The 27,321-nt window shown below is 51.5% G+C and overlaps 1 protein-coding gene across 1 annotated transcript in view; it reads left to right on the top strand.

Annotated features, from left to right (window-relative positions):
* Positions 1 to 17,435: 17,435 nt before the first annotated feature.
* LOC104304789 (scavenger receptor cysteine-rich type 1 protein M130-like) overlaps positions 17,436 to 27,321 on the top strand; it is a 64,140-nt gene continuing 54,254 nt past the window's right edge. The window contains exons 1-5 of the mRNA XM_054177013.1: positions 17,436 to 17,562; positions 18,390 to 18,571; positions 19,918 to 20,085; positions 22,251 to 22,433; positions 22,528 to 22,605. Coding sequence (XP_054032988.1) covers positions 17,436 to 17,562; positions 18,390 to 18,571; positions 19,918 to 20,085; positions 22,251 to 22,433; positions 22,528 to 22,605 — 738 coding nt within the window. The remainder of the gene's footprint in view (positions 17,563 to 18,389; positions 18,572 to 19,917; positions 20,086 to 22,250; positions 22,434 to 22,527; positions 22,606 to 27,321) is intronic.

The following is a 27,321-nucleotide window of genomic DNA, read 5'->3' as shown; positions in this document are numbered from 1 at the left end:
GTACCAAATTGCATGTTCCAGATGATTTGCCTTCTGGGAGCAGTCAAAATGAGGTTTTGAATTCTGGCCTACCTCTTTCCTCTGCTGAGATACATACTGCATTCTTCCCAGGCAAACTGCACCTTTCTGAGACAATATGAATAGAACCAATATATAGTCTCCCTGGAGCCTTCTCTTCTCCAGGATGAACAATCCCAACTCTCAGCCTGGCCTCACAGCAGAGGGGTTCCATCCCTCCCACCATTGCTATGGCCTCCTCTGGACTAGCAGGTCCATGTCTCTCCTGTGCTGAGGACTCCAGAGCTGGACCCAGCACTGCAGCTGGAGTGTCAGCAGAGTGGAAAAAAAGAGTCAAAATCCCCTCCTTCCACCTGCTGTCCAGGCTGTTGGGGATGAAGCCCAAGACATGGTTGGCTTCTAGGCTGTGAGTGCCCATTTCTGGGTCACCTTCAGCTTTTTATTTACAAAATAATAATATAGAAATAGAAATAGAAATAGAAATAGAAATAGAAATAGAAATAGAAATAGAAATAGAAATAGAAATAGAAATAGAAATAGAAATAGAAATAGAAATAGAAATAGAAATAGAAATAGAAAAGACCAGGTTGGAAGAGACCTTCAAGATCATCGCCTCCAACCTATCATCCAACACCACCTAATCAACTAAACCATGGCACCAAGCACCCCATCAAGTCTCCTCCTGAACACCTCCAATGATGGTGACTCCACCACCTCCCCAGGCAGCCCATTCCAATGGGCAATCACTCTCTCTGTGTAGAACCGCTTCCTAACCTCCAGCCTAAACCTCCCCTGGTGCAGCCTGAGACTGTGTCCTCTTGTTCTGGTGCTGGTTGCCTGGGAGAAGAGACAAACCTCTGCCTGTCTCCAACCTCCCTTAAGGTAGTTGTAGAGAGCAATAAGGTCACCCTTGAGTCTCCTCCAGGCTGAGCAACCCCAGCTCCCTCAGTCTCTCCTCATTGGGCTTGTGTTCCAAACCCCTCACCAACTTCATTGCCCTTCTCTGGACGCATTCCAGCAACTCAACATCCTTCCTAAACTGAGGGGCCCAGAACTGGACACAGGACTCAAGGTGTGGCCTAACCAGTGCAGTGTACAGGGGCAGAATGACCTCCCTGCTCCTGCTGGCCACACTGTTCCTGATGCAGATAGCAAATAATAAGGATCATCCAGTTCCAACCCCCCTGCCATGGCCAGGGACACCTCACACTACATCAGGTTGCTCAGAGCCACATCCAGCCTGGCCTTAAAAACCTCCAGGGATGAGGCTTCCACCACCTCCCTGGCCAACTTCTTCCAGTGTCTCCCCACCCTCATGGGGAAAAACGTCTTCCTGATACCCAATCTGAATCTATCCATTTCTAGTTTTGTTCCATTTCCCCCTAGTCCTATCACTCCCTGACACCCTAAAAAGCCCCTCCCCAGCTTTCTTGTAGCCCCCTTCAGATAATGAAAGGCCACAATAAGGTCTCCTTGGAGCCTTCTCTTCTCCAGACTGAACAGCCCCAACACTCTCAGTACCTTCCTGTTCCTCCAACCTGCAATACCGCTCTTACTTGCCCACAGCAACGTGCTTGTAGCTGGTGCCCATTTTGGCAGCTGGGCCACCTGTGGGTTTTTGTTGGTTTAGTTTTTTGGGGTTTTTTCCCCTCAGTTTATTCCCTGGGAAATTTGAATCCTTTACCCTTTGAGAGATGTGGATTTGACCACAAAGTTTCCTGAACAGATTTGTGAATAATATTTGGCCTCAGTTGTTCCAGGGGAGTCTGATGTTGGCTGTTATGGAAGACTTTTTTTCCCTGAGAGGGCTGTCAAGCCCTGGGACAGGCTTCATGAAGAGGTGGTGGAGTCACCATTCCTGAAGCTATTTAAAAGTTGTGTAGCTGTGGTGCTGAGGGACGTGGTTTAGTGGTGGACTTGTCTGTGTTGGGATAACAGCTGGGCTTGATGATCTCAAAGGTCTCTTCCAATCAAAACAATTCTATGATTATGTTCCACGATTCCAATATATTTATCGTGAGTCCACACAGTGAAAATTGCAGTGAATAGTGAATTCAGGAGACAAAGCTTGCAGCCAGCTCTCCCAAACATCAAGACAGCACAGGAGTGACCTACTCTAGGTGATCCTGCTCCAGCAGGGGGGGTTGGACTCAATGCTTTTTCAAGGTCCCTTCCAACCCCTAACATTTTGTGGTTCTGTGAATAACAGCACTGAGAATGATTTTCCATGGAGCTGGATCTTTTTGGGAGCAAGACTGAACTGAGACCACCAAGGCTGTTACTGAGGTTGTTTGTGTACTCTGGTCTTAACAACAGTTTCCCTGAACAACCCCTTCCAGGGTTTTATTAGCCTCACAGATATATTGTTTTCTTAATCTGAATTCAAACTAATCATAATTTGAAATCAAACCAGCCAGTTGTTCTTTCTTCAGCATCTAAAGAACATTCTTCCCTCTCCTTTTTGCAATTACCTTTTATAGATAGGAAGAAAACTCTTGCAAACTGCTCAAAATAATTTCCTCTATCCTTTTCTATCTTTCTGAACTGCTCCTCTGGCTCTCTGGTAGCATCCCCTTGCTTAGCTCAGAATCACAGAACAGTGGAGGCTGGAAGGAACCTCTGGAGAGGTTCACCTAAAGCAGGTTGTATAGGATACACATCCAGGTAGCTTTTAAAAGTCTCTAGAGAAGGAGACTCCATAACCTCTCCAGGCAGCCTGCTTCAAGGTTCTGGCACCCTAGCAAGAAAGAAGATTTGGCTGATGTTCAAATGAAACTTTCTGTGTTCCAGTTTGTGCCCATTGCCCTGGTCCTGTTGCTGGACACCACTGGAAAGAGTCTGGCCCCATCCTCTTGACCCCCACTCTTGAGCTCTTGCTGAGCATTGAGCAGATCCCCTCTCAGGCTGCTCTTCTCCAGGCTCAACAGCCCCAGGGCTCTCAGCCTTTCCTTCTCACAGAGATGCTCCTCAGTATCTTTGTAGCTTCTTCTGCTCTCTCTCCAGAAGTTCATTGCCTCTTCTGAACTGGGGAGCCCAGAACTGGACACAGTACTCCAGCTGTGTCCTCACTAGAGCAGAGGTGGGGGAGAACTTCCCTCCACCTGCTGGCCACATTCTTCTTAATGTACCCCAGATGACCTTTGGCCTTCTTGTCCCCAAGAGCTCATTGCTGGCTCTTGGTGAACTTGTGCTCCACCAGCACTCCCACGTCCTTCTATGCTGAGCTGCTTTCCAGCAGGTGACCCCTCACCGGCACCGCTGCATGGGGGTTATTCCTCCCCAGGTGCAGGACTCTCCACTTGTCCCCGTTGAACTTCACGAGGTTCCTCTCTGCTCAAGTCTCCAGCCTGTCCAGGCCATCCATTATCTGGATGTTTCTCCAAGTCTGTTGCTTGCTTTGCATTTCAATCCGCTCCCCCAAGTTTTCCTCAGCATTATCTACAATTATTTTTGTTACGCTCACTCTCTGCTCCTCACTAATGGGAATACAGGCTGGGTCCAGCATCTCCCTTGGCATCTCCTTGCTGACATGTACTATTGATAACTCTCTTCCCTACAGTTGTCCAGTGTCAGTCTCTGGTCGTTCCTTGTGGATGAGAAAGCAATTTAAAAGTCGTTAAGACTCTGCCCTCAAACTCTTACCTGAAGCTGTCCACTTGGATGTATTTTTAGCCATGTCCCTTGTGTTTCATACCTCTGGGGGGGGACTTGAATTATTTTTGCTCTTTCTTTCTTTTATATACTGCTGTAGAACTTGACATGACTGGAGCAAGGGGCACTGAAGAAATTAATCAGAGTCTGATTTAAAAGAGAAAAAACAAATTACTTCTTCACACAGCAGTACAGTCTTCTGGGACTTATGGCTGCTGGAGTTCATGAAGGCAGATGGTTTTCCTCAAGTCGGGAAAGGATGAGACAGCTGCACAACCAAGATGCCCTCAGGGGGATACTGAGATGTCCAGGCAGGAGCACACCTTCCAGCATTAGGAAAAAAAATGTCACAGCAAGAGCGGTCAGGCACTGGAATGTACTGGGCAGGGGAGGTAGTTGAGTCCCCAACCCTGGATGTGTCTAAAGGCCGTTTGGATGTGGTGCTTGGGGATGTGGTTTAGGGGTGACCCCTGTAGAGTAGGGAGGGTTGGATTTGGTGATCCCGAGGGTCTTTTCCAACCTGAATGTTTCTGTGATTCTGTGAAAACAAGAGCCTGGAAAACTGCATCCAGTTTTGGGCTCCCCAGTTCCAGAAAACCAGAGAACTGCTAGAGAAAATCCAACAGAGAGCCACTTAGGGGACTTGAGCATCTCCCCTGTGAAGAGAGGCTGAGAGCCCTGGGGCTGATTAGTCTGGGGAAGAGAAGGCGGGGAGGGGATCTGATCAATGCCTATCAATCTCTGAGGGGAGGGTGTCAAGTGGAGGGAGCCAAGCTCTCTTTGGTGGTGCACAGTAATAAAAGAAGGAGCAACAGGTTCAAGCTTGAACATAGAAGGTTTCAGCTCAACAGGAGGAGCAACTTCTTTGGTGTGAGGGTGCCGGAGCCCTGGAGCAGGCTGCCCAGAGAGGTTGTGGAGTGTCCTTCTCTGGAGACTTTCCAAAGCCACCTGGATGCATTCCTGTGCAGACTACCCTAAGTGATCCTGATTTGGCAGGGGGGTTGCACCTGATGATCTCTGGAGGTCCCTTCCAACCTCTTATCTACTGTGATACTTTGAAGAGCCCAGGTGCTGGTGGCATGTGAGAAAAAGGACTCCAGAAAGTGCCTGGATTTGTGTTCTCCTCCCTGAGCAGTGCCTCCCACAGACATTGGGAGATGTACTGAGCCAGGCTCTGACTCAGAATGGCTTTTCTCATGGGGAACTCCTCTTCGAATGGGACAGCTTTTTTAGCAGGACCTATTGTGACAGCACAAGAGGTGATGGGTTTAAACTAAAAGAGGGAGATCCAGTCTAGAGAGAAGGAAGGCATTTTCCATGAGGGTGGTGAGACACTGGCACAAGTTGCCCAGAGAGGTGGTAGATGTCTTATTCCCAGAAGTATTCAAGGTCAGGTTGGACAGGATTCCAAGCACCCTGATGTAGTGCAAGATGCCCCTGCTCCCTGCAGGGGGGTTGGACCGGATGACCTTCAAAGGTCCTCTCTAACATGAAGTATTCTATGATTCTTACCTACTAATAAGCAGCTTCCATTGTCCTGTGGTCATCTGGGACCTGGGCCTCAAAACCACCACATTCATTTATCAACAGGACTGAAAGATTGATGTCCCATTAGACATTTGACTCATCAATATCATCATATGTCATTACTGTGAGTGACAGTACAGAGCTGGCTGTGGTGCCAGTGGGACAACCAAAAACTCTATCTTTACATCTACTTATGGAAGAGAAGTGAACTGAAATCCACAATGAAATTGTGACATCTCCCCATAGCTTTTAAAGTGGAATCCCCCCAGGGGGTAACTGTGAGATGGCTTAGCCTCTCCCTCTGTGGGGCAGACTCCTAGGATTGCTGAGATGTCCTTCACCATCTCTGCTGATAAGCTACCCTCACGATAACGCTGCATGATGTACTGTGGTGTTTCTGAATGTGAGGACTGGAAAGGGGAGATTTTGGAAAGGAATATCAAGTGGGATTTGTCCAGTCAGCAGGGCTGACCTCCTCCCTTCTTGCATAAAGAGGGAGAAAACACAGTGACAATGTGAGAGGTTGTTCCTGAGCCAGGACCTTGGCTGGGATTACAGCTGAAGCATCATTTTTCACCAATCTTCCAAGTGCTTCTAGAGGTTAGGGTGTTGTGTCAAGATGCAATCTCCTTGCCTTCATATTTTCTCTCTGAGGCTCAGGAGGAGGGCATTGCTCTGAGTTGCTGGAATCATGCTGGATCAGGCCCCAAATAAATGAGATTGAACTTAACCCATCAGCAGGGAGCCTGGTGAGATCGCAGCCATGGGCTCTGAAAGCAGACGCTCGGGGGCAGCTCCTGTGGGTAAACTCTGGGCTCCCTTTGTCTTCCCCTTCTTGCCTGCTTGGTGTATAGATACAGCTGAAGAATTACCTCTGTTTCACCTTGTTTAAAACAAAACAAAGATGAATTCATGCAGGCCCATGCTTTAAAAGAGAAAGCAAAATCTCTGGAAAGGGAGGTTGTCAGGAAAGTTTCCTAGAAGCACATCCAGGTTCAGGATGGGGTCAAAAGTTTTGGTTTGAGTACTTAACCCATCCAGCCAGAGTCTCCTTCTTCCTCTACCCAAAGCTGAGAGAAGCCTGGGGGATTTCTTAGTAAGATTTCAGGGTTTGCCTTTATTTCAGGCTGGGTAGGATGAAGACAGCTATGGAGAGCCAAGTTCAGAAGTGGGTGCAAGGAAAGGGAGATTGCCACATCCTGGAACTGCAGGTAGAAGAATTTGGGTGTGAGGTAAATTTCTACTTGGGTGCTTTGTACTTTTGGGGATTGGATGTTCTCAAGGGTGAACTGGAGTCCAGCAGGTCTAGGGAGGTTTTTCTCCCCCTCTACTCTGCCCTGCTGAGACCACACCTGCAATCCTGTGTCCAGTTTTGGGCTCCCCAGTTCAAGAGAGACAGAGACCTGTGGGACCAAAGGGGAGCCATGAGGATGCTTAGGGGACTTGAGCATCTGCCCTGTGAAGAGAGACTGAGAGCCCAGGTGCTGTTTAGTCTGGAGAAGAGAAGACTGAGAGGGGATCTGATCAATGTCTATCAGTCTCTGAGGGGTGGGTGTCAAGTGGAGGGGGCCAAGCTTTTTCAGTGGTGCACAGTAATAAGCCAAGGAGCAATAGATACAAACTTGAACACAGAAAATTTCACCGCAGCATAAGGAGAAACTTCTTTGGTGTGAGGGTGCCAGAGGCCTGGAGCAGGCTGCCCAGAGAGGTTGTGGAGTGTCCTTCTCTGGAGACTTTCCAAACCCACCTGGATGCCTTCCTGTGGAGACTACACTAGGTGATCCTGCTCTGGCAGGGAGGTTGGACCTGATGATCTCTGGAGCTCCCTTCCAACCTCTAATGTTCTGTGTTTCTGTGAGTCTGTGAGTCAGAGTGGACCCTCACTATTCTGTCCCAGTGAGGCCTCAGCTGGAATATTGTGTTCAGTTCTGGGCTCCTCACTTCAAGAGAGACAGGGAAGTACGAGAGAGAGTCCAACAGAGAGCTATGAGGTTGGTTAAGAGAATGGAACATCCGTCCTATGAGGAAAGGCTGAGAGACCTTGAGGCTGTTTAGCCTGGAGAAGAAGCAGGCTGAGAGGTGATCTTCTCAATGTTTATAAATACTTTAAGGATGGGTGTCAAGAAGAAAGGGCCAGGCTCTTTCCAATGGTGCCCAGTGGTAGAACAAAGGGCAATGGATGCAAACTGGACTGACCACAGGAAGTTGCATCTCAACAGGAGGAAAAACTTTCTAACTTTCTTGCCTCACTAACATTGTGAGGCAATGTTGAGAAAGAAGCAATGAGAAGTCTTTCAGATTCTGTGGGGAATGTGCCGCAAGAAGGGGTCGACAACGATCAATATGATCCATGAAATCCAACTTTATTGATCCACACTTCCTTATTTATAGCCTTATCTTATACATAGTTAATTCTATTCTAATTTAACACACACTATTGGTTACTTTCTAAAAGGGTTACATCATTGTTTGCACTACTCTGTGGAATTTCTAGCTCAGTCTAATTGCTCCTTTTCTCAGCTCCTTATCTTGTTTGCCTCCCATCTAAGGGGCAGCTTGACTTCAGCATACCAAGCATCAGACTTTTCCACAACTCCTACTCCATTGCTATATTAACAACAGAAAGTCCTTCAAGGCCGAACTTGCACAGATGTTCAAGCCGTTTCCCAACAATTCCCCCATTTTTCTTTTGTGCAAGTAAGGCCTTGGAGGTTATTCTTTGAACACTTTGCATAATACAATTATAAACAAGCTTAACAATAATCAAAATTAGTACAATAATACCTAAAAGCCTTTAAACTTCTTTTATCAATTGTATAACCCACTGTCTGCAAGTTCAAACAAAATTCGTTACTGCCTGTCATGTTGGCCCATGTCACCCATACAAGACACGGTGCTTAAGTTGAACTGGTTAGAATGTTCTAACAGCATTAGCATAATACATGGTCAAAGATAACAAACATTGTAAAGAAGAACTTAGATCTTAATAGTTCCAATCTTTACATTTCACTTATTGACAGAGAAGACTTGATTATGCCTGAACACATTGCACACAGAGATTAAAACACAAATGCAATCCTTAGCACTATCCTTTACAATCTGCTTTAGGGGTATGTTGCATTTTTATTTTCTCTAGGATGGTCACAAATCATCAACTGCTTAATGGCAGCAAGATTTCTTTAATCTGTAAAGGTAGATCTGGCCAGGCTCTAGCTTCACAGACAGAAATCTGCAGGAAAACAGCAAGAGCAAAAAGAGCTTCATTGCTTGCCCAATATAAAATTACACAAAATAACGTGTTTTTACTCATCGTAGTAATTCCAATCTCTTAATGTTCACACAACAGTTCAGCAGTCACGACACTCAGTTAGAAGTTAGATGCTTTCTGTTGACATCTTGGATCATCGTGACAGTCATTGAAGTCAGCGCTAAGCAGGTTTGCTGTCATTTTCATGACAGTTGTGCTGTGTGTCTTGTGGTGAGAGGGTTACAGCACTTCTAGGGTTACCATGAGCTGATTTTTTCTGCTATGGGGGTATTCTCTCTTTTCCCCCCCTTTTTTTTGTTTGTTTGTTTTGATTTTGTTTTGGTTCAGTTTTTGTTTGGTGAAATGTGAAGATGAAACTTTATCCCCTAGGATGTCTGCATTCAGAGGCACACTTAGTTAACAAAAGAGAAGACAAAGTTATCCAACAACCATAATATTCAGTCCTAATTCACATGGTGCCATGGTACATTCTTCTGAATGGCGTTTGTGATCCCAGATGATTGATGTTCAGCTTCATGGGCAATGCTGTGTCCTCATGGTCTTGATTCTTCTGCTGTTGTTTATTGCGATGATCACAGGTAGCAGGAAAGAAGGCTTGAGGCGACCTGCTTGTCATTTGTTTTTAAAATTTATTTCTTGTTTACTTTCCTAATTATTATTTGTATTTTGTTGTTATAATTTTTAATCTGTATTTTAATTTGTTATTCTAATCACCTTTTTATTTTTATTTTTTATCTAGTATTTAATCTTTTATTTTGTTTGATCTTATATTCCTCAATTTTTTTTTGCATGTTTAATTCATTTCATCTATTTTCTATTTTTATTTGTATTTTTGCTTTTTTATTGTATTTGTAACCTGCTTTTCTATTAATTCTTTTTATTATTATTGCGCATTTTAACTTTCTTGATGTCTTCTTTTTATAGAGTTTTTGTTTTAATCTAGTAGTTTTGATAATCCTTATTTTTTATTTATTGCTATCAATTCTTACATTTTTGTTAACAGCTATTTTGTCAGCAATCCTTATGATTTTTTAGTTTGTCATATTTTGGTTTTAATATTTTAATTTTATTGTTGCTCTTCTTGTTTATTACTCTGTTATTTAGTACTCTATTCTGGTATTTAGTACTCTATTTTTTGTATCCAGAGTTTTTGTACCTTTGTAATATTTTGTATGTTTAAACTTTTTCTTTGCACTTGATACCTTTTTGTTTACCATTTAAAACAATTTTTTTTTGTTCTTTGCACTTGTTACCTCTTTTTGTTCACACCCCTTTTTTTTTTTTTTTGTATTTTTTGTAGTCTATGTCTAAGAAAGAAATCTAAAAATGTTACATTAGCTAAAGAATACCTTAGAAAATTAATACCTATTCACTACAAACCTTAACATTATTACAATATTACATGGAGCTCCTTTGAAATGCCAAGGCACACAACTAAGAAGGTTCGAACCAAAAGAAAATCTCACAAGGTGAACTCATCACTAAGTACGCACACCTCAATACAACCACTATGCATTAATTACCCACAAGTACTAAATGCATACCATTCATCACGCTCGCCAGGAAAACCCAGCAAAACTCTAAATAACAAATCTTCACACCTTAGCACAATCACTATGTATTAACCACCCACAAGTACCAAATGCGTACCATTCACCATTCTTATTACAAAAACTTAGCAAAACTCTAAATAGCAAATCTCTGAAAGACATTACAACCGGAAATGAGAAAATTAACACTGTCGCTTTAAATCAGAGCAGAGTAGCGGCTAAAGCCGCTGGGAAGGGGGGTCGCTGGTGCGAGCCTCTGCGGGGGAAAGGGTGGGGGCCGGGCAAGCGGCCACCGCTGGGCTGCTGCTGCTGTCAGTGCTGCTGCTGCTGTGAGTGCTGCTGCTGCTGTCAGTGCTGCCGGTATCAGTGGTGCGTCAGTCGGTACTGCCTTGGTCGGAGCCGTCGGTATCCGCGGGGGCGGGCGGGGTGCGGTGGTAAGAACACCGTCACCGCGAGCCCCAAAGCGCTCCGCTGTTTCTCAGAGGGGCCGTAAAGCAAAGTCAGCTCTGCTTGAATTCCTCGCTGCCGGTGTTGTCGTCCGAATCCAAGCCCTCGCTGGCGATATCAGAGGAAGGTGTTGATGAACGAGATCGAACGCACTGAGCTGCCTTTTCTCGGCTTTTTCCCCGCTGGGTGCAGACGGTAGTGGTGGTGGCTGGCAAAACGCCATGTGGCCGCCGAAGATGTATCGGGGGCGGCCCCGGTCGATCGGCCGATACTTTGAAACACATCGTCCGGCTGCAACTCAGACAGAACTAGGGCTGCATCTCTTCCCGACAATTTTCGCTGTAACTGCAGCAGCCATTTGCTGTTCTAGTTTATATTTTTTAATACAGTTTATGCATTCTCGCCAGGGCTTTTGCAGCTTGATAGTGACCCAGTCCCACAGTCTGTTTCCATAGTCTCTCCAAACAAGTTTCATCAAAATAACTATCTCCGCTCGGGAAATCCCCTAAAGCGGATCCATGGGCCAAAAGCCCAGGAATTACTTTGGGCGATATCTGCGCCTTACGCTTTTCTAAAAAGCATTGCAATAAGGAGAGCGCTGCCTCTTTTTCCATATTCACCGACGTCCGCGAACTGCACTGCCGCGAGCTGTTACCCGTCAGTGTCCGCCGCTCCTTTCCTCAGGCCCGCTGATGCCGGCCCGCCCGAGTTTGCCGTCGGCCCGCCAAGCCTAGCTCGCCGATCCTTTTCCTCGGGCCTGCCGATACTGGCCCGCCCAAGCTGCCGTCGGCCCGCCGATAATTTTTGCCGTGCCTGAATAGCAGCTTTTTGTTCTGCAGCATGCTGGTCGAATGCTACCATAACCACTCTCCATGGCTTACTGTTCTTCTTAGCAGCCTTATCATCATCTATACTTTTCATCCATAAATCTTGTCCTAATTCCTTCCACAGTGGTCTAGCAAAAACATCGTTGGGCTCTTTTAAATACCCCAACTTCTCAGCATATTCTAACAAAGGCTCTAATTCTTTCTTTAAATCAATGCCTCTAACATTTCGCTTTTCTAAAAAGCACTGCAGTAATACGCTGCCTGCCTGCCCATATTAACGTTAATACCTGTGCGCACAGTCTCTGTCAGCAGTTCCAGGTCTACAGCGTCTTCGGCTCCCAGGCTGCCCTCCTTCTCTTTGTCCGAGTGATCAGCCTCCGGTACTGCTATCCCGGGCCGGCTCCTTGCCTCCGCGCTCATGAACGTACACTTAGTCCTCGAGGAACCTTCAGACTTCTCTGTGAGTCTGTGACCCTCTCTGTGGGGTCGAACCCTCTCTGTGGGGTCCCTTGTTCAGGCGCCATTTGTCGCAAGGAGGGGTCGACAACGATCAATATGATCCACGAAATCCAACTTTATTGATCCACGCTTCCTTATTTATAGCCTTATCTTATACATAGTTAATTCTATTCTAATTTAATACACACTATTGGTTACTTTCTAAAAGGGTTACATCATTGTTTGCACTACTCTGTGGAATTTCTAGCTCAGTCTAATTGCTCCTTTTCTCAGCTCCTTATCTTGTTTGCCTCCCATCTAAGGGGCAGCTTGACTTCAGCATATCAAGCATCAGACTTTTCCACAACTCCTACTCCATTGCTATATTAACAACAGAAAGTCCTTCAAGGCCGAACTTGCACAGATGTTCAAGCCGTTTCCCAACAGAATGAAATGGCTTTCTGAACCTGCTGTAGCAGGGGGGTTGGACTATGATAGAATCATAGAATCAACCAGGTTGGAAAAGACCTCAGACATCATCAAGTCCAACCTTTTACCTAATACCTCCTGACAACTAAGGCATGGCTCCCAGTGCCACGTCCCATCCTCTTTTGAACACCTCCAGGGACAGTGACTCCACCACCTCCCAGGGCAGCACATCCCAATGGCCAATTACTCTCTCTGCGAAGAACTTTCTCCTCACCTCGAGCCTAGACCTCCCCTTACACAGCTTGAGAGTGTGTCCTCTTGTTCTGGTGCTGGTTGCCTGGGAGAAGAGACCAACCCCCAGCTGGCTACAACCTCCCTTCAGGTAGTTGTAGAGAGCAGTAAGGTCTCCCCTGAGCTTCCTCTTCTCCAGGCTGAGCAACCCCAGCTGCCTTAGTCTCTCCTCACAGGGCTGTGCTCCAGACCCCTCCCCAGCTTTGCTGCCCTTCTCTGGACACCTTCCAGCAACTCAACATCTTTCCTAAACTGAGGGGCCCAGAACTGGACACAGGACTCAAGGTGTGGCCTAACCATTGCTGAGTACAGGGCAGGATGACTTCCCTGCTCCTGCTGGCCACACTACTCCTGATATAGGCCAGGATGCCATTGGCCTTCTTGGCCACCTGGGCACACTGCAGGCTCATGTTCAGCCTACTATCAACCACTGCACCCAGGTCCCTCTCTGCCTGGCTGCTCTCCAGCCACTCTGACCCCAGCCTGTAGCACTGCATGGGGTTGTTGTGGCCAATGTGTAGAAGCCGGCACTTGGATGTGTTCAATCTCATACCCTTGGACTCTGCCCATCTGTCCAGCCTGTCGAGGTCCCTCTGCAGAGCTCTCCCACCCTCTAACAGATCAACACCTGCCCCCAACTTGGTGTCATCTGCAAACTTACTGATGATGGAATCAATCCTCTCATCCAGATCATCAATAAAGATACTGAATAGGATGGGGCCCAGCACTGATCCCTGGGGGCACACCACTAGTGACTGGCTGCCAGCTGGATGTGGCACCATTCACTATCACTCTCTGGGCTCGGCCCTCCAGCCAAGTCCTAACCCAGCATAGAGTGCTGCTGTCCAAGCCATGGGCTGATAGCTTGGCTAGGAGTTTGCTGTGGGGGACTGTCAAAGGCCTTGCTGAAGTCCAGGTAGACTACATCCACAGCCTGCCCCACATCCACCAGGCAGTCACCTGATCATAGAAGGAGATCAGGTTGGTCAGGCAGGACCTGCCCTTCCTAGATCCATGCTGGCTGGGCCTGATCCCTTGGCCATCCTGTAAGTGCTGTGTGATTGCACCCAAGATGACCTGTTCCATAATCTTGCCTGGCACTGAGGTCAGGCTGACAGGTCTGGAACTCCCTGGCTCATCCAACCATTCTTGTGGATGGGCATCACCTTGGCCAGCTTCCAGTCATCTGGGACCTCTCCAGTGAGCCAGGACTGTTGAAAAATGGTGGACAGTGGCTTAGCGAGCTCATCTGCCTGTATCCTCTGGCATCATCTCTCAGTATCCTAGATGATCTCCAGTAGTTGCTTCCAACTATTTCCATTCTGTGTTTCTTTCTCTGTTAGGTGATGCTACATTTCCCTTTCTTACAACATATCCTGCTAGGTCCTAACAGCTGATATGATTTGGTCCAGCTCCATGTGCTACTACAAAGCTCTGTTGGTTTACACTAGCTGGGGAAATACAGCTGATATATTCCTATAAATATCATTATTTTAAAATATTATCCTATCACCCCGAGGGAAAAGGACAGAATATCTTAAAAAGTGGCTCTGGAGCATTTATCCACTTGAATAAAATATCTTGGATTTAATAAAGCAGTTTGTAGTTGATGCTATTCTCAAATCTAAGGATATAGACCTTGTGTGCAGACAGATAGCTGTATATTCTCTGATGAATTCCAACTCCATGCTCACCACCCCCCTTCTCAGTTTTACATCATGTAGGTTGGTCTCTAAGGTAGACAAATGACATTCAGTAGAGAAAACTCCCATTAGATCATTTTAGTTTAGTCTGCACAAGTGTTTCATGTATAGCCTGTGCTGAAGGGCAAGGGCGTGGGAGAAGCAAAAATCACAATAAAATCAGCAGAGTCTTTGTCAGGAAAGTGATCAAAGAGTTCCTGAGGGACCATCCCTTTACCAGCTACAAAACAGGCCTTCTAGACAACCATTTGCATCCTCCAAGTGAGATGGGATGTGCTGCCCAGCTCTCTGCTCAGGGAAGATGCTGGGAGGAGGCTCTGAAGGTGTTCAGGGGTGTGGGGAGCAAGAGGAAAACTCAGCTCTGGGATCGCTTAAAGACTGAGACACCTAGGGATGTTTAGGCTGAAGAGCAGGCTGAGAGGGGATCTGATCAATGCTGATCAATAGCTAAAGGATGGTGGGGGGTGAAGAGGATGGGGCCAGACCATTTTCAGTGGTGCCCAGTGACAAGATAAGGGGCAACACACTAGGACACAGGGAGCTCCACCTACATAATGAGAAACGTCTCTCCTGTGAGGATGACAGCACTGGAACAGGCTGCCCAGAGAGGCAGTGGAGAGGCTTTCAAAATCCATCTGGACACTGAGATCCTGTGCAACCTGTTCTGGGTGACCCTGATTTAGCAGAAAGGTTGGAATAGATGAGCTTCAGAGGTGCCCTTCCAACCCCCATAGCTCTGTGATTCTGAGATGGCTTGCCTTTAATAACACCCTCACAGAATTTGCCTTCCCTTCATTGGGCAAAGGGTTATGAAATTTTGCTACCAGATGCAGGACTTTACCCATGTCCTGTGCCCACAGGAGACAGTGCAGAAAAGATTTGGGAGAGAGGGAGAAAGAGCAGGAGACTTAAAATCCACCTGAGGTTAATGACTTTATCATGTACAAGATGCTTTGTTTTGCTTTGTTTTCCCCTTGGGACCAGTTTCACTGGTCAGGGAGAGTTTGATTAAATAGATCAGCAGAACCACGGTTCATTGTTTTCTAATTGTAAGAGCAAAAATAACAATAAGAAATTATTATGAGGGTATGCATTGTGGCTCACTTTTATTGGATGTTGTTGAGAGAAAGTGTACTGCATTTTATCTGTATGGTAAAGGTGAAATGAGTTATTTTAAAGATCCTTTCTGGCCTGTGTGGAGTTGAGAGGTTTTTTGCTCTTCTAAGTGGAACTTTTCAAGGCATTCACCAGAACCACATGGCCTCCAAATATCTCTCATGAAAACAAAAAGGCAGGAAAAGGAATAGGCTACACAGGGAGGTGCTGAATCCCCATGCCGGGAGGTGTATAAAAGTCACAGAGATGTGGTGCTGAGGGACATGGCTTGTCACCACACTTGGAAGAGTTAGGAAACGGTTGGACTTGCTGATCTTTTCCAACTGAAATGAATCGCTGATTCTATGGTTCTGCCTTTCACAGACAAACTCCAGAAACAAATTAAAGGAGCTGTTCAAAACCATCTGCTACCTACAACCTTAAAAATATCGCTTCCACCTGAAAAATGCAATTTATTGTTTAATGCAATGTCCAAACTTGGGGAACGGGACAGCCCAGGGGAAGCCTGGGCTGAGGTTGGAGCTACCCTGCAGCTGCCCTCACACTGTCTTTGCTCCAGGGGGCAGACAGGACATCTCAAACAGCACATTTGCCCCCAGCAGGGCTCTATTCCCTAAGAAAAGGTAGAAAAGGGGTCAAAAAAAGCCATGAATTCCCAAGCAGAGTGGTTCAGCCACCTCTGCCAGGCACAGGCCTTGGACGCTCAACCACCTTTAGGCCCACCAGAGACCTCGTACATCAGGCGAAATCCAGGAGGTCACCCCCACAATGTTCAGGCCTTTGAAGCCACCAGCAGCCTCAAAAGCCTTGATGAAACAACACCCAAAGCAACCAGATTTGGCATCAAGCAACACAGCCGAGCCAGTGGCGATGGTCGAGGCTCTGCTTTACTCTTCTGCAGCTGAGGAAACCCAGCTTGCACAAACCCGGTCACAGCAGTTCACCATTTCCTCTCATAACCCCCAGCAAATGCTCCCTGGCCTCCCTTCCCCTTGACCTCACTCCAGCAGTGACACAACCTCCTTTAAAGCCAACCCTGTCCTGGGCTACAGCCCTGGATTCTGCCCTTCTGCTCGGTTCCGCTCTGCTGAGACCCCAGCTGCAGTGCCGGCTCCTGCGCTGGGGGTCTCGGCACAGGAGCTGCTGGAGCAGGGCTGGAGTAGGCCTTGAAGGTGATCAGAGGCTGTTCAGTGGCAGCATTAGCCTCAGCAATCTGTTTGCCTTCCTGCAGCGCTTCCTACGTGCCAGTACAGGGCAGTGGCTGCCCTGCAGCTCCAAAGGGAGACCTCCAGCTCCTTCCTTAGCAGCAGCAGCGCCAAGAGCTGCAAAGTGCTCTCCATCAGGCCTGGATCTCCTCGGCTGTGACAGCCCTGAGCTGGGATGAGTCAGGAACTGCTGCCACTTGTACAGGGACCTGTGGAGGCTGCTGCAGAGGAGAAGACAGGAATGAATTGAGGACTACTGTGTGGACAGGCTGAGAGAGTTGGGTTGTTCAGGCCGCTGAAAGCTATGGGAAGAAGGCTCCTGAGGAGCCCACCCCAAAATGGCAGAACACCGACGGTGCAGGGCGTGCCGGAAGGGATGCCGAGGTGTGGGGGGATGCTCTGAGAGGCATAGGCAGGGGTCCAGGGACAGTGCAAAGGGCAGAGGAAGGAGCTGGGTTGAGCCACTGGCCTCTGCTACTGGCCTCAGCCAGGGTGCTGCTGATGTCAGCAGCCGGGTTCTGGAATTGTGGCACCTTGGCAACCGTCTGTGTACTCGGTACCTGGTGGTGCTGAGTGTGCTAGGCGAGTTCGTTGGTGGTGTGCTTTGGTGGTTCGGTTCTTCTGGTGTGGTTCTGGGATAGTGGTTTTGGTTCCTTGGGTTCGGTGATGTGGTTTTGGTCCTTTGGGTTCGGTGGAGTGGTTTTGGTCCTTTGGCTTTGGTGGAGTGGTTTTGGTTCTTTGGGTTTGGTGGAGTGGTTTTGGTGGTGTGGGTTTGGTGGCTTTGGTGCTGTGGGTGTGGTGGTGAGTTGTTGGTGGTGTGTTTTTGGTGGAGTGGTTCAGGTGTTTGGGTTTAGTTGTGTGGTTGTGGAGGTGTGGTTTGGTGGAGAGGTTCTAGTGGTGTGGTTTGGTTTGGGTGTGGTGGTGAGGTCGTGGTGGTGAGGTTTGTTCTGCCTGGGTCTGGTGGTATGGGAGTGGGAGAAGTGGTAGTGGTGGCTGTGGCGGTGGTGGCAGAGCCAGCAGCAAGCAGCCCGTGTGCTGCTGCCGAGCACCATGAAGAGGGTCTTGAGGTTCCTGCGGCGCAGGACGGCCCGGGTGAGCCCCATGCCCTGTGGGAGCGGCAGAGATGAGCAGCAGCCTGAGGGCCAGGAGCATGGCAGCAGCAGGCAGCAGAAGGAGCGCAGGGAGCGGGGCTGGGGCAGAGGCAGGCAGGCGCTGGGCAGGAGCCTCCTGGGCTCTCGTCCTGCCCCGGGGCTTGTGGCTCCTCCTCCTCTGCAGGAGCTCCTGCCGCTGGGCTGGGCGGCTAAGAAGGGTCTGTGAGCAGGGCCGTGGCCGGGCCTACACGGGGCTGTGCTTTCTCCCTTGGCAGCTCCAGAGCACAGGCTGTGGAGCCCAGGGAGCAGGGGAAGAGGGCAGAGGCTGCTCCAAGCTGGGCTCTGTGTGCAGCAGGAGCTGCTGGAGAGCCGAAGGCTGCCCCTGCCGTGAGCGCAGCAGGCAGCGCTGTGCAGCCGGCAGGAGGCCGTGGGGACGCGGCTGTCAGAGGCCCTTTCGGTAGGTTGCTGTGGAGCTGGGAGAGCGGGAAAGGTGGTGTGGGGGTGCTGATGATGCTGGGCAAAGATGCTCTGCTAGGCACGGTGCAAGGAGAGCAGGAGTCTGCAGACACTGCTTCCTTTGGGGCTGGTTCCTGAGCACCTGGAGACATCTCCCCGGCACGTGGGACAGGTCTGTGTGCTCCAGGAAACCAAATGCCCAAGCTGGAAACCAGCTGCATGTTGGTAGGGGGCTGGCTGGGATCTCAAGGCTTTGTGGTGTGTGTGTCTGCTAAGGGTGTCTCTGGAAGCAAGGTGATTGGGAAGGCACCGGAGGCATCATGGGGCTGTCCAAGCTCACTCTGATTCCCAAACTACATGGTTTTCCTGCAGGGGAGCGGGCCACAGAGTTCCACGCGCACCGTGCCAAGCTATGGATGTCTGAGCAGGCTGCCAAGTTGCAGGGACACGTGGAGCAGTTGTCTGAGATTGAAGAGAAGTTGCGTGAGGGCATCAGTGAGAGGAATGCAATCAGCAAGGCCCTGCTTCAGCCCCCCGAGAATGTCAACGTAAATGTGAGCAGGCTGGAAGGTGAGGTGAGCCACCTGCAGAGAGCGCTCCGGGAAAAGACAGAGGCTTTGGGGAAGGCAAAAAGAGCACTGAAGAGGACGGCGAAGGAGCTGGAAGCCCAGCAAAAGAAGCAACAGGAAGAGGAAGCTGATAGCATGAAGAAGGCAGCAGTGCTGCAGCAACAAGTGGCTCAGCTGCAAGAGGAGAACCTCTCCCTCCGCCAGCAGCCGAGTAACTTGCAGCAGGGTGGCCAAGAAGGCCAGGTGAGCGATGCCTTTCCGTGTGAGGCCAAGAGAGTAGATGAAGAGGAGAGGGGAGCACTGCCCAGATTTGTGGTGGTGGTGGTGGTGCTGCAGAAGGTTTGGGCAAGCCTTGAGACACACTGATGCCTCTGTACGTGCGTGTCTGTGTCTGTCCTGTCAGCTGCCTGGGCTCGTGCCGAGCATTTGACACTGTCCCACACAACGTCCTTGCCTGTAGAGTGAAGAGACCTGGCTTTCTAGGGGTGTCCCAGTGGGTGGGGAAGGACTTGGCTGGACAGTCAGACTCCAGAGCTGTGGTCAGCGGTTGGTGTCTGGGAGGCGCTGGTTATGCGCACTTGCAGGGCAGAAAGCCGGCGGCATCCTGGACTGCAGCAGAAGCAGTGTGGGCGGCAGCAGCAGGTGAAGGGAAAGGATTCTGCCGGCACAAATCAGACCTGGAGCTGCTCAAGCAGCTCCAGGGGAGGACCAGAAAGATGACTGGGGCTGCAGCTGTACCCCTGGGAGGACAGGCTGAGACAGTTCTTGATGTGCCTGGATAGAGACCCCTTCATTAAGCAATGACATTTTGTGTTTCCCTAGAGAAGAGGGGGACAGCTGCCAGGACACCCTGAGCCTGCCCTCAGCTGCCTGCAGCTAACAGAATCCTCCAGTGCTTCTGCCTGTGCCTGCAGTGACCTGAAAAAAGGGCTGAAGGAAGCTAGGGACAAGGTATGCAAAGCCTCTGAGGGGCAAAGCAGTAGCCTGGGGGCAGCATCTGGGTGGGCAGGAGTGAGGCAGCTATGCTCTTTGGAGCCTCACTTCTGCTCCACCACTCTCCAGCGGCCGTGGCCATGATGCCATATTGCACCCCAGGCACTCCCAGACGTCTCTGGGCTTGGCTGCTTCCCTCGCAAGGTTTTTCTTCTCTGGGTGCCTGCGCTGGGATGGTGCCGAGTTGCCCGGCAGTGGCCTTTTGGGGAAGGAAAGTCCTCTTTTGCTTGCCTGTGTCTCATCAGCCATTTGCTAGATGAGCTATCAGGCTTTTGAATGAGCTCCACAGAGGCATCAGACCCCTGTGCCTAAGGCAGGCTGGTTTTTCCCCCCATCAGATAGACAAATTGACCATGGAGCTGCAGTTGGAGTCCCAGGCACGTCAGCAGCTCGCAGCCAGGACTCAGGAGCTGCAAGGGCTGCTTGAGACTCTTGAAAGGAAGCAGTGTGAGCAGAAGGCACAGGCCCAGAGAAGACACACGGAGCTTATGAAGAGGATTGAGCAGGTGAGTTATGTTCCCTTGGCATGCGTGTGGCTGTGGCCCCGTCTGTGAGGTGTCTTCTCTTGGGCATCTGCTTTCTTGGGCAGCCTGGTGGCTTTGGTGCCATGGAGGGAAGCTGGCAAAGGCTGCTTCTTCTCTTTTAGTTGGAAGCATCTGCAGGCAATGCCCTGAAACCGCTTGAAGCCTCCAGCCCCTTAAAGATTACAAAGCTGGAGCAGAAGAGTCAAGCTCTGGAGCAGGAGCTGGAGAGAGCCCAGAGAAGGCAGAAGGAGAGCGAGCGGCAGTTGGCCCTTGCGAAGGCAGCTAAAGAATCCTTTGCAGGGTTTTGTGAGAAGAGCTGGGAATTCATCAGGAGCCTGCAAGTGGATTTAGAACTGTAAGGGCAAATGTTTTCTCTTTGTGCCCACACAAGAGACTGGGAGCAGTTCTCTTGACAGCCCCTGAGGTACCAGAGCTCCTCAGGCCCACCTGGGGGATGCTGTAGCCAGTTTGTTGTCGCCATTTGCTGTAGGCCTCTCATCTTCCCGCACGTCGGGTGGGAAAGAGGAGCTCCCTTTCTGCTGCTGTTGTCTACCCTCTTAGGACAGGCAGGCTGGAAAAGGCAGAGGGGACAGAAGAGGAGCCTGTGAGGCAAAACATCCTCTCTCAGCTGCTGTGCTGAGGGTGCATGGCCAGGCTGAGTTTGCACTGGGAGGAGAGCAGGAGCCAGGGTCCTCCCCACCTTCTAGCAAAGGTCCCCCAAAGCCAGAGCACAGGTCACTGGGATGCCTAAGCAGCAAGACACGGGGGGGGGGGGGGCACAGAAGTCTCTGTTCATAAGTTTTAGAGCAAAATCTCCCACTTGGGGAACAGCTTTGTGCCTGTGTGAGCAGCAGCTGTTGTTGATGCTCCTGCCTTTTTCACAGAACCCACAAGATGCTGGCGTGGCACAGGAGTCTTCGTCTGGAGGACAGCCCTACTCTCGCAGCCTACCTGGGGCAGGCTGGGGAGGGAGGGGAAATTCCTTGGAGCATGTTCCAGTGTGATTCCTCAGTCTTCAGGTGGGTTCAGAAGTACGGTTGGGTTTTGCCTGTGTTAGTGAAAGAGTGGGAGTCTTTCCCGTGTCATTTGTGGCCGGGTGGAGTGGGAGCAAAGAAGCTGCCTGCTTCTCCTGCTGAGGCCACGGCAGTTCCTGTGAGGTGTGACAGGTGTAGGGTGTAAGGGTCAGCAGATGGCATTTGGGAGTTGTGTGTGGGTTTGGAGGTGAGGGCCAGAGCGGTTTGATGGCTCCAGAAGCCCCTGGAGAGGCAGTGACTCGTGGAAACCTGGTCCCTGTGCACAGTGCTGGCCTGCTGGCACATCTCTGCACCTAGGACTGTTGGTGGGATCTCTGTTGCTAAGGCTCTTGGGGTGTCCAAGCCTGCAAGATCTTTGGGTGGTTCCTGTTCACAGAGGGTTTGGGACCTCTGCATGTGCAGCGTTTGGGATGTCCCTGCCCCCCATAACCTTTGGGTTGCCCAAGGGAGGCAGCTCACGCCATTTTACCTAGGCAGCGGCGAGGGAGGACAGAGAGAGAGAACCCCAGGCTTGATGTTTTATAGGGGAGCAGGGCATTATGGGAAATGAAATCCCTGGCTTCCTGTGACCACCCCCTGGGCTGGGCCCCCTTCTGGCACATCCCAGGTGTGGCCTGTGCAGTGGCACCCGGGCCGGCACCCAGCCTAAACCACCAGCCGTAGCCAGCTCTTGGGACCATCATCTCCTTTCCTAGGGTCAGCAGAGGCCCTCTGCACCCAAAACATTTGGGCTGTCACATCCAGGGTCTCTGGAGAAGCCACACCGTGCAAACCCTTGAGGTGCCTCTGACCCCAAGGCCTTTGGAGCATTTCTGCAGCCAGAGCTTTTGGGGGATCTCACACCTAGGGTCTCTGGGGCACAGTTTTATCCATACTTTTGGGGTGTCTCCCAGCCCCCGACCCACCTGCTTCCCAAGGGCTGAGAAAGCATCCCCTCCCTCACCCCCTCTCCATCCCGCTCCAGCACCCCGCGAATCCCCTCGCTAGGGGTCCGCATCCCGGCGCCGGGGTGCTGGGGCGGGAGGTGAATTCCTCCGGGACCGCTCCGAGCCAAGCCGCCCACGGAGAGCCGGAGGGCGTCGGGACCGACCCCTGTAGGGCTGTGTGCTGCAGGGCGGGCTCCTGACGCTGCCGAGGAGGGAAGCAGGCAGTGTCGGTACGCTCGGTGTCATGTACTTCCTAATCCTGCCGGATTGCTCCATCGGGCTGGAGAGGCAGCAGAGGGGGGAGCTGGAGGCCAGCCGGCCGCCTCCCGGACCTCGCAGCCACCCCGAGCGAGCCACCGACGGCCACTACGTTGCTCCTCTCCTTCGTGCCGTCGTGTCACCCCCACCGAAAACACCCAAATCCCCTCATCTTGTCCTTCTGTCCCCTCTTCCTTCCCGGGTAGGACACGAGGAAACACGTCACCATGACACTGCTGGACGCCGAGCAGTCCTACCTGGAGTCCTTGCGCACCTTGATGCAGGTAAGGTGGCAGGGCCGGGGGAGGTGACACCCTCCCCCTCCCTTCCCTCCTCCCCCCCCCCCCTCCAAAATGCCTCGTGGTGTGTAGCCCTCCCTTGCTTGGCACTGTCCCCCCGGCCCCCCCAAGTCGCAGCCCTCAAGCTGTGGGTCCCCTGCCAGCACCAAGGTGGCACAGGAGTGGGTTGGGAAGGGGTGGCAGCGCGGGCTGGCGGGGGGCCGTGGGCATCAGGGTGGCCGCGGTGGCAGCAGTGGGGTGTAGGGCTCACATCTGTCCCCCCAAATGAAGCCTGGAACGTTCCTGGTGGGTTGTCACCTGGCAGGTGGTGTGTCCACAAGCCCCTTCCAGTGCTTGACGCCAGCCCCCTCCCAAAGCTCTCTTCGGCAACCTCATCTCCTGGTTGCTGATGACCCTGCCATGGTGGGAGACCCTTTACACGCCCTGTACCCATGCCCCCCCCCCATTTTCTGCTCACCTTCACCATCTTCAGCCATGGGCTGAGGCTTCTTCTCCGTTCCTGGGTTGTACTTTGTTTTCACTAAGCTGGTTCCAAACCTCCCCCTGGAGCAACCTGGCCCCAGGGCCCACCCTAGGTTTGAGATGTTAATGAATGTGTTTCAGGGTGATGGTGGTCAATGCCCTGGAGACTTAGGTCAGTCTTGGCTTAGGTGTGGCTCTTCCCATGGTGGACCCAGAGATCACAGTCTCACAGTATCACCAAGGCTGGAAGAGACCTCAAAGACCATCGAGTCCAACCTGGCACCTCAGACCTCATGACTAGACCATGGCAGCAAGTGCCACATCCAGATGTTGTTGCAGGAAGGAAGGACCCTTTGAGGCTGCTCCTAGTGCAGATGTTGGCTTGGGGGTGCAAGAGGACCCCAGCTCTGGGACTTATCCAGGCAGGGTTTAGGGTCTGGTGGTGCCCCCGATGATCTTGGCATGGATGGAGGCTGTCCCTTGGGCTGTGCCCTCCTCTGAGGTAGGACAGGAGGCTGGTTGGAGGGGACAGCCATGCTGGGGGTCAGTGGTTCCCCACTGGAGGGACTGGGTGGGCATGAATGGAGGCCATGGTGGGCATGAATGGAAGGCCCAAACCCTTGCCCGTGGGATATGTCCTGGCACGGTGCAGCCAGGGGGATCTGGCTTTCTGGGGAGAGAGTCAGAGGGCTCCAGATGCCCCCAGCTCCCCATCTCAGCTGGCACCAGGTGCTTGGAGCCATCATGATGTGGCCTGGTGACGTGTAGCATGGTGGCTCCCGAGGGCAAGGACTACCTTGGAGCATGATCTTCCATCCAAGCCAGATGGTGCATGAGCAAGCCCTGCCTGCTCTCCCTGTGTGCTGAGGTGGAAGCTGTCTGCGTGCTCTTCTTCCCCATCTGGTCCTTGCTCCCCTAGTTTCCTGGTGGGTGGGAAGTGAGGCACAGCCCAGCCCTTCTCCTGATGGAGGAGTTGGGCCACAGTAGGGCAGGTGAAGTGGGTTAGGAGCCTCAGGAAGGGTTTGGCTCTTCTGACTTGGGTCTCCGTGAGATACCTCCCATCAGCTTGAGGAACCTCATCCTTGGGATGGAGGTTTGCCAGCTGGGATGGAGATGTTTGAAGCCACTCCAGGTGGGTCCTGTCCTCACTGATCATCTCCATGATCCTTCCAGCATCCTTGAAGGGCACTGGCATCTCATACAGGTCAGGCTGGGGAGGTGTCAAGGAGGTTCAGAAGACCTTCCTCATCCTGCATTCCTTGCAGATTCCTGAGGGCACCACCCCTGCCCTCCTCATGGGAAAGGGCTTTCCCAGCAGAGCTTCCCACCCAGCCTTGCAGAGGACCTGCTTTTCCTGCTAGCTCTGAGCCATTGCCCAAGGGAGGCTGCTGGGTGAAGTGGTCCAGGGTTTGATCCACAGCATCTAGCCTGCTGGTTCCAAACATCCTAAATCCCACCAGGACTGCACCAGATTTGGACCCCAAGGTCATGCTGCCATGACTTCCTAGCTGGGTCAGGCTGTGCTGAGGGCTCCAGCCCTGCACACAGCACTCCAGCTGAGGTCTCCCCAGAGCCGAGCAAAGTGGCACAATCCCCTCTCTGGCTCTGCTGCCAGCGCTGCTTTGGCTGCAGCCCAGGCTGCCCTTGGCCTTCTGTGCTGCAAGCTCACACTGCCTGCTCCTGGCCAGCTTCTCCCCACGCAGAACCCCCAGGTCCTTTTCCTCAGGGCTGCTTTCCATCCCCTCCTCCCCCAGTCTGTATTGATAGTGAGGATTGTTCCAGCCCAGGGGCAGAGCCCTGCACTTGCTCTTGTGGAACCTCCTGAGGTTCATCTGGGCTTCCCCTCTACAGCCTGTCCAGGCCCCTCTGGCTGCCATCCTGTCCCTCTGGTGGATCCAGAGCACCACTCAGCTTGGTGCCACCTGCACTCTGCTGATGGTGCCTCAATCTCCCTCTCTCTGTCATTGATAAAAAAATTGCAACAGCACAGGTCCCAGTGCAGACCCCTGAGGGACACCACTTGGCATTGATGATCTAAGTCCAACCCCTGTGCCATGGGCAGGGACATCTTGCAGTAGATCAGGCTCCTCAAAGCACCATCCAACCTCTCCTTGAACACTTGCAGTGATAAATTCAAGGCATCCATGCAAGGTGATGATGATCTCTCAGGAGCTGGTGGCCCCTTGGGCGGTTACAAAGACCAGGCTGGTGGTGGCCAAAGCTCCAAGCCTGGTTTCTTTGCCAAGCCTCTCCTGCATGGAGCTGGTTTCCATCCCCAGCAGCCAGAGCAGCACAGTTGGGGCTTGCTTGGGGGTGCCATGGCATCGCTGATGGGGAGGAATAACAGCAGGCACCAGGACAGGTTAGAGGCTGCCCTGCTGGAGAGCAGCTCCATGGAGAAAGACCTTGGAGAGCTGGTGGGCAGCAAGTTCTGCATGGGCCAGCAATGTGCCCTTGTGGTCAAGAGAGCCAATGGGATCCTGGGGTGCAGCAAGAGAAGTGTGGCCCTCAGGGCCAGGGAGGTTCTTCTGCCCTTCTGCTCTGCCCTGCTGAGACCACAGCTGCAATCCTGTGTCCAGTTCTGGGCTCCCCAGTGCAAGAGAGACAGAGACCTGCTGGAGAGAATGCAACAGAGAGCCACAAGGATGATTAGGGGACTTGAGCAGGGATGGATGGGTGTAAGAATGGAGAGATGGATGGATTGGTGGACAGAAGGATAGATGGATGGATGGGTGGATGGAAGGATGGACAGAAGAATGGAATGATGGATAGACAGAAGGGTGGATGGATGGATGGATGGACAGGATAGAGAGAAGAGCAGATGGGTGGGTGGGTGGATGGATGGATGGACAGGTGGATGGATGACAGAAGGATGTGGACAATATAAAATTCCCCAAGTGTGGGGGAAGACAAGATGAGTTTGGGAGAGTCAGGGAAGAACCTACAGGTACCCTGGGTTGGGGGTGGGTAGGGAGGCTCCAGGTGAAACCTGTGGAAATCCTACTGTGCCCATGCCTGATGTTCCCATGGCCTTGATGCTTCCCTGTGAGTGGACCTCTGGCTTCACCTTTGTGGCCATGGCACCCAGGTCCCCATCCTACTTCAGGCCAAAGCCATGCCTGGGGAAACTGAGGCTGGGTTGCACTTCCAGTAGTTGGAGGGGCTGCGAAGCAAGAGGGAATGGAGAGAGGTTCGGAGAGGAGAGGAGAGGTTCGGAGAGGACAGGAGAGGTTCGGAGAGGAGAGGAGAGGAGAGGAGAGGTTCGGAGAGGACAGGAGAGGACAGGAGAGGAGAGGAGAGGTTCGGAGAGGAGAGGTTCGGAGAGGAGAGGAGAGGTTCGGAGAGGAGGGAAGAGGAGAGGTTCAGAGAGGAGAGGTTCGGAGAGGTTCGGAGAGGTTCGGAGAAGGTCGGAGAGGTTCGGAGAGGAGAGGTTCGGAGAGGTTCGGAGAGGAGAGGAGAGGTTCAGAGAGGAGAGGTTCGGAGAGGAGAGGAGAGTTTCGGAGAGGAGAGGAGAGGAGAGGTTAGGAGAGGAGAGGTTAGGAGAGGAGGGGAGGGGAGGGGAGAGGAGAGGAGAGGAGAGGAGAGGAGAGGAGAGGAGAGGAGAGGAGAGGAGAGGAGAGGAGAGGAGAGGAGAGGAGAGGAGAGGAGAGGAGAGGAGAGGAGAGGAGAGGAGAGGAGAGGAGAGGAGAGGAGAGGAGAGGAGAGGAGAGGAGAGGAGGGAAGAGGAGAGGTTCGGAGAAGGTCGGAGAGGTTCGGAGAGGAGAGGAGAGGTTCGGAGAGGAGAGGTTCGGAGAGGTTCGGAGAGGAGAGGAGAGGTTCAGAGAGGAGAGGTTCGGAGAGGAGAGGTTCGGAGAGGAGAGGTTCGGAGAGGAGGGGAGAGGAGGGGAGAGGAGAGGAGAGGAGAGGAGAGGAGAGGAGAGGAGAGGAGAGGAGAGGAGAGGAGAGGAGAGGAGGGGAGAGGAGGGGAGGGGAGGGGAGAGGAGAGGAGGGGAGAGGAGAGGAGAGGAGAGGAGAGGAGAGGAGAGGAGAGGAGAGGAGAGGAGAGGAGAGGAGAGGAGAGGAGAGGAGAGGAGAGGAGAGGAGAGGATAGGAGAGGAGAGGAGAGGAGAGGAGAGGAGAGGAGAGGAGAGGAGAGGAGAGGAGAGGAGAGGAGAGGGAGAGGAGCGGGAGAGGGGAGGAGAGGGGAGGAGAGGTTTGGAGAGGAGAGGTTCGGAGAGGAGAGGAGAGGAGAGGTTCGGA

This window comes from Dryobates pubescens, chromosome 37 (assembly GCF_014839835.1).
Source record: "Dryobates pubescens isolate bDryPub1 chromosome 37, bDryPub1.pri, whole genome shotgun sequence".
Classification (NCBI taxonomy): Eukaryota; Metazoa; Chordata; class Aves; order Piciformes; family Picidae; genus Dryobates; species Dryobates pubescens.
Note: the sequence above shows the minus strand (reverse complement) of the source record. Positions and strands in the feature narration are given on the sequence as shown.